The sequence below is a fragment of the Rhododendron vialii genome, chromosome 2a (genome assembly GCF_030253575.1).
Source record: "Rhododendron vialii isolate Sample 1 chromosome 2a, ASM3025357v1".
NCBI classification, from domain to species: Eukaryota; Viridiplantae; Streptophyta; class Magnoliopsida; order Ericales; family Ericaceae; genus Rhododendron; species Rhododendron vialii.
The window spans coordinates 24,211,370-24,218,620 of record NC_080558.1 but is presented as its reverse complement, the minus strand read 5'-3'; the positions used below and the strand labels follow the sequence as shown (position 1 = coordinate 24,218,620).

Here is a 7,251-nt window from a genome sequence, read left to right as displayed (position 1 = left end):
GACATGATAAATAATTTCTCACCTATGCTGTCCCCGACATTAGACAGGCTAAAATGCTGGTTGGTCTCATTGGTAGGTGAGGTAGGGAGCTCTGAAGGTTGGGCAACCATCATAGACATGTCTTCAGCATGATTAGCTGTAGGTTCAGTTGGCAGAGCTGAGGTTACTCCATTGGGGCTGTCACCCTCTTTGTTCAAGTATCCCAGCTTGATAAACATTTTGCTGAAAAAAAATTTCAAGTATATAAACCATGAAGAACAAAATGAAATGAATACATTGTATGAAACATAACACGATACCATGAAATATAAAGGTCGAAATCCAATAACTATTGTCAGAATCTAGAACTTCATTAACAAGATATCACCATCTCTATCAAAAAAAGGTCAAAATCCACTAACTACTATTATAATCTAGAAATTCATTAGCAAGATAACACCATCTCTATCAAAAAATACATATTATCAAACTCTAGATATCATAATCAACATCAGCATCTAAATCAGGATCTGCATCAGAATCTGCATCAGAATCTGCATCTAGATCATTTTGTCTACTCAAATCATCATTTTCTTCATCCATGTATTCTGCCACAGTGTCATCCTCATTATCCTGGTCATCAACTTGCGCAGCAATGAGTTCATCACCAGGACTAATCTCAGGATTAACATTATCCCTATCGTGCTGAACTTCAAAATCTTCAGTGATGATTTCGACACCTCCGTCTTCGGTTTCATCTTGTTGAAATGGATCATGAGGCAACTCATCTTGCTCCGGTACATCCCATACACCTCGATGTCGAACCAGTTCTACCACTCGCCAATTTTTTCCTTTGGTGGTGTCATTAACATAAAAGACTTGCTTCACATTGCTTGGAAGGACAAATGGATCATCTTTGTACCAAAGCCTCGTAATATCAATGCTGGTGACATATTCATCGGTGTATATTCTACTTTTATGACCAGTATTGTACCATTCACATTGAAATAGAACTACTCTACCACCATTTGCGTATCATAATTCCCATATTTTATTCAAGTAGCCGTAATAGTTCATATTCTTTCCTCTCTCCTCCCCTTCCACAACTATCCCACTATTTTGACACTTGCGACGACTTTCACGATCTCTGGTATGGAATCGGACACCATTGCAAATGCAGCCAGAATAAAAATCAATTATGGAACCTGGACCGTTTGCTAATGACCATAGTTCATCGGTTGCCTCTTGTGATCCTTCGGTTCTTAAATCATTCATCTACACATGAAGACACACAAGTCAATCATCTAAGTTAACAGTAATTGAAACTTATTAATGTTTAACGACTCTAAACTCTATGATACTTACGCGTTTTTTGAACCAAATTGGAAATTCCTTTCGCTGGATCTGAGTTATATCACATCCTTGTGGATTTTGTATAATATTCTCGTGTTCCCTATTTAATATCGTAAAATTCAATTAACTTTAAGTAGTAAACTTCAATTAAACAAGTTAAGCATAAGCATAAATAAAATAGACCACATACTCTAGATATGGCTCCACCTCAGGGCAATTGTATAGCACAAACCAATGAGCAATTTCTAGTTCGTTTTGGGAAGGTTCGAGACCCCTTACGATGGGTGAGAAGAGACGGACATGCTGGTTGAATATCTCCATCTCAAAGCCACGATCAACACCATCTCTATTTCGTTCAGGTTTGTTACTCCCATTTCTCAAGTACATTGAACAAAAAGTAAGGCACTCTTGGACAATGTAAGCCTCAGCAATTGATCCTTCTGGCCGTGCTTTATTGGTGACATACTTTTTTAGTTTACCCAGAAACCTTCAACCAAGCAAAATCACCATCATATATACTATATAAATAAACAAAATTACTTATTCTAGCATATTGTGGTAACATTTACCTTTCAATTGGGTACATCCAGCGATATTGAACTGGTCCAGCAACCATGGCCTCACGCGACAAATGAACAGTCAAATGAACCATCACATCAAAGAAAGCCGGAGGAAAAATCTTCTCTAGCTTGCAAAGTATTAGTACCACTCGTTCCTCCCATTTTTCCATATCACTTCGCCTTAATGTCTTCGAGCAAAGTTCTTGGAAAAAATTTCCCAACTCAAACAATGTTGTACATATCTCCTTACTCACAAAACCACGCATGCCAATAGGAAGAAGACGTTGAAGGAGGACGTGACAATCATGGCTTTTCATGCCGGATAACCTGCCATTCTTTGAAGTCACACACCTTGATATGTTTGCTGCATAGCCATCTGGGTAACTAATTGACTTCAAAAATTCGTAAAAACCATCTACTTGATGCGGATCCAACGTGTATGACGCCCGAGGTTTCAAAATTGATCCATTTTCAGTAGTTTGTAGATGTAGTTCAGGCCTTATTCCCCTTTGTTTCAAATCCTCTCGCGCTTTGTATGTGTCCTTGTTCTTTCCATCTATAGACAACATCGTCCCATAGACACTTTCACATATATTTTTCTCTATATGCATGACATCAAAGTTGTGTCGGATCAGCAAGCTCGGAAAGTATGGTAGCTCCCAAAATATGCCTTTTTTTGTCCAATTCAATTCGGTACGAAGACGAGATCTTTTCCTACCCCTAGTATCCTTTCCGAACTCGACTGGTTGCAACCTATCCTACTGAGACATTACCTTTTCAACCGGTAACTCCAAGGATTTCTTGCCATACTCTGGAAAACCATTAAACTTCTTGTCCTTCCTCCAAGTGTGGTTCCCAGGCAAGTAAGATCGATGACCCACCCACCCAATCTTGTCAATTAACCTTTGCGATATAGGACTATCGTTGCAAGTGGGACAAGACAAATAGCCTTTTGTTCTCCACCCAGATATATCACCGTACGCGGGTAAGTCATGTATAGTCCACATTAAAGAAGCATGCATTAGGAAGGCTACTCCAGCTGAGGCATCATAAGTCATGACACCATTATTCCACAAGTCATTCAATTCGTCAACCAAGGGCCTCAAATAGACGTCAATATTTGTCCCCGGTTGATTCGGACCGGGAATAAGTAAGGACATCATTAAAAATGGATCCTTCATACATCTCCATGGTGGTAGGTTATAAGGTGTCATTATCACAGGCCACATGCTGTACGATGCGCTCATGGTTCCAAAAGGATTGAACCCATCAGTAGCTAGTCCAAGTCTAACATTGCGGGTCTCCATGGAAAACTCAGGATATATTCGATCAAATTCCTTCCACTAGGGGGTGTCAGCCGGATGCCTCATTTGTTCATCATCCACACGCTTATCATTATGCCATCTCATGTCTTTGGCTATCTCCGAAGTCATATACAATCTTTGCAACCTAGGAGTCAATGGAAAATAACGAAGTATCTTTTGAGGGATCTTCTTACCCTTGCCATCATCGACCTTGTACCTAGAACTATGACACTTCGGACATTTTTTTAAGTGAGCCTTTTCCTTCCAAAATAACACACAATCCATTGGGCATGCGTGGATGAACTCATATCCCAAGCCCAAATCACGTAATAGCTTCTTGCACTCATTAATTGACTTTGGAACTACATGCCCTTCAGGTAAGAATCGGCTTATTTTCGCCAAATTCTTGTTGAAAGATCGATTGCTCCACCCACTTTCTACCTTCACTTGTAACATCTCAATGACAAAGGCTAATAAGGTATCTGACTTTTTGCAACCTGGGTACAAGCTACGTTGGGCAGCCTCTAATAAATTTTCAAAGTCTCTCACATCCTCCCTCTCTATGGTATCACCACCCATGTATGTCCCCTTATAGTGGTCTTCTATCAATTGCTCATATTCATCACCTCTATCCTTATTGTATTCATCCTCGCTATCATCTTGCTCATCGGGTTCAGGAAGTTCACCATGTAATAACCAGGTTGTATAAGACACCATCATCCCCCGTATAAGCAAATGAGTTCTCACAGTATCATAATTATTCTTATAGTAGTTATGACAATTAGTACATGGGCACTTTATCTCCACCTCCCCACTCAAATGTGCCTTTGCAAATTCAATAAACGAGTCCACCCCATCAACATAGGCTGGACAAAATCTATCAGAGAGAAGCATCCAGCTTTTGTCCATTTCTAGTCACATAAAATGTTTAGGGCATGTTATTCGATGTCAGTTTAAACTTTAGAAAAATAAAAGAGAACAATTAAGTGTGAGAGTGAAAAGGGGAGAACCAAAATCCAATGTTACTATACACTAAGAATACCGTACCTTCTTCACAAAAGATTTGGTCGAAAATGTTTTCTTCAATTTCGGCCAATCTGCAAGGCATTACAAAGGCCAACAAAAAAAAAAAAAACAGATTCAGTAAATGCAGATAATGCATACCACATTCCAAAAGATAGAATTCAAAACCTGAAATTAGTCATTCCGATAGCAGATTAATAGGACTACTGCACTACAAATACGAAATCCTAACTGCAGATTCAAAGAACGGACATTTAACAAGGCATTCAACTGCAAATTTCATGATGTGGTTCAAGAGATTATTGTTGCTGTTTTTCTAAGCTGTGATTCAGTTTCGCTATAGTGCAATCCAGAAAATGAAGCTAAGGTCTGATAAGTTCAAAGACAAGTCACAAACGAAGCTCATAATGTGGTTCAAAATCAGTCAAAAACCAAGTCACAGAAGCAAGCTATGCTCATCAACATGAATAGCAACTGAAACAAAATTGCAAAAGCATGAATAGCAACTGAAACTGCAAAAGCACACCAGACAAAAACCAAGTTCATAAAAAGCTCAACTCTAAATTCGGTTCGAAATTAGGTAAAAGCCAGAACTTAAAGAAATAGGTAATGTTAGAATTTGGAAAAAGCCACAAACTGATACGACCCTATTTTTGGGCAAAACATACCAACTCTTTTGAATATAACCAAAACCCTACTCCTTTCTTCCACCTTTTAGTTAAAAATACATAAAACCCACAACCCTATCCTTTTTTCCCACCTTTTAGTTAAAAAATACAGAAAGCCCACAACCCTACCCTTTCTTCCACCTTTTAGTAAAAATTAATCCAAAAAAACCAAAAGCCTAGCTACCCCTTTCTTTTGGTAACTGAAGATTTATAAAGCTCAAACAAGGATTACAAAAGGCCTTTGCCAAAACAAGGAGAAAACACAACCTATCAGCACAAAGTTATACACAACCTATCAGCAAAAAGTTATACACAAAGGGGTCTTCTTCGCGCAGAGAGAATCAGGAGCGAGAGAGAGAGTATTGAAGTTCCTGTCAAAGGTCTGAATCTAAAATCAACGCACTAGACCCATGCACGGCGGCAAAAGGTCAAGGAATCCAACCCGTCGTGTCTCCTAGTTAAACGGCGCATCGACGACCACCCGCTGCCGTGCAAAGCCCCAAAATTTTGCCCTAATTCTTCATCTAAAAAGTAAACTAAAAATCGATCGATGTTCTTCGTAGAGAGAATTAGGAAGGAAGGAAGAAGAGAGAGAGAGAGAGAGAGAGAGAGAGAGAGAGAGAGAGAGAGACCTGGCACCGAGATCTACAGACGACGGAGTGGCTGCATCATCTCAGAGTGAATGAAGGAGAAAGAATAAGAGGCGTTGCCTTGCCTTCATATTCTTTCTTTATCCGAACTCGGAATAAAACTAAAAAAAACAAGTACAGTAGATTTGGGATACTATGTCGTTTTGAAATAAAATAGTAAAATAAAACCAGTTCTGTTCATTGATACTACTACAAAATAATTAAGCACTCTCCTATCACACAGTACAGACAAATTCTAAACTTGATCAGCCAATTATATTTTAATAATGGTTGATCTGAACCATTAGGATTTTGCGTCTTACTAATTCCATCATTATCACCAAAATCGAGGATCATCGGATATCAGTCACTACCTGATCAGACAATCTTTGGTGCATCCCGAGACATTAGACTATTAGATTGCAATACTCGACCCCACATGAGTCTTATTTTTTTGATCAAACCATCCATCTTCTACATATTATGGAGTATATCATTCGTACCAACAACGAAATAAATCAGGTATCGCTACACACTTGATCAGATAGAAAAACCCATTTTTTTAATCAAATTATGTCTCGATAAAGAAGCTTTCTAAACCCGATCGAGAAATTTTTCTACAAGAATGGTATAAACAACAAGAAAAACAAAATCAACGGTCTGGATCATTCTAATTATGCCACCGTCGAATGACTAACGTACATTTAAGTATAGTACAATACTTAATTTGTTAACAATTACATTGAATATATAGAATTTAAAGGTCCTTACCAACTCAATTTTTACAGCGGTCGATCTGAACCGTTAGCAATTCACATCTCGCGGATTCCATCGTTGTCACCAAAATTGGAGATCATCGAATATCAGCAACCGCCTGATCGAACAACATTTGATGCATCTTGGTCATTAAAATATTAAATTGCAAGACCCGACCCCCTATCAGAGACTTTATTTTGCGATCTGAACTGTCTATATTTTACATATTATGGAGTTCATCAATCTTACCAAGAATGAAGTTGATCGGGTATCGCTACACATTTGATCAGACGATAACTATCATCCAAAAACCAAATTGCATACCAATGCAAGGAGCTTTCTAAACCCGATTCAGTCAAATTTTTACGATAATAATTTTATCAATAAGCACAATAAAATCAATGGTCTCGATTGTTAAAATGGTTTTGTCTTATTGAGATCCGCTAAATAATCGTATTGAAGTTTATTAAAATATGAATGACATATAATAAAATTAGACATTGTGAAGACTTTTGGCGACGTAGTAAGGTTGTTGCTGAACATTTCGGCTTAGCGCCAAAAGAAATTTGAGCGCGGCAAACATTGCGCCAAAAAATTGGTCTTTCGGCGACACAACTTGCATCGCCGAATGTGAAGCCTTTTGCCGACATCAAAATGTGTCGCCGAATTTTCCCTTCGCCGACGCGATTTGCGTCGCCGAATGTGAAGACTTTCGCCGACATCAAAGTGTGTAGCCGATACATACCCAACGGCGATGCACTTTTTGTTGTGTCGCCAATCCTTGTCGCCAAATGTGAAAACTATTAGCGACATCCAAGTGTGTCGCCGATACATACCCAACGGCGACGCATTTGTTGTTATGTTGCCAATCCTTGTCGCCAAAAGGCAAATTGGTTGTAGTGGTAAATTGTTGAATATGAACGATATGCTAAAGCTTGAATTGGGGGAAAGGAAGCATGTTGTGTAGAAATTTGTGAAC

General features: G+C 38.7%; 1 protein-coding gene across 3 annotated transcripts; it reads right to left on the bottom strand.

The window, feature by feature from the left end:
* Positions 1 to 230: 230 nt before the first annotated feature.
* Positions 231 to 5,578, bottom strand: LOC131315832 (uncharacterized). 3 transcript variants are annotated; one of them, XM_058345035.1, is made up of 6 exons: positions 5,520 to 5,578; positions 5,180 to 5,405; positions 1,902 to 4,293; positions 1,523 to 1,819; positions 1,345 to 1,432; positions 231 to 1,254 (listed from the first exon to the last, which is right to left on the bottom strand). In XM_058345035.1, the coding sequence occupies exons 3-6, from the start codon at positions 2,501 to 2,503 to the stop codon at positions 1,015 to 1,017; spliced, it is 1,227 nt and encodes a 408-aa protein (XP_058201018.1). In that variant the 5' UTR covers positions 2,504 to 4,293; positions 5,180 to 5,405; positions 5,520 to 5,578; the 3' UTR covers positions 231 to 1,014. The 3 variants fall into 3 exon arrangements, with proteins under 3 accessions (XP_058201018.1, XP_058201019.1, XP_058201017.1); XM_058345036.1 differs by lacking the exon at positions 5,520 to 5,578 and having other exon boundaries at positions 1,902 to 4,107; positions 4,244 to 4,293; positions 5,200 to 5,512; XM_058345034.1 differs by lacking the exon at positions 5,520 to 5,578 and having other exon boundaries at positions 5,200 to 5,512.
* Between the last annotated feature and the right edge of the window lie 1,673 nt (positions 5,579 to 7,251).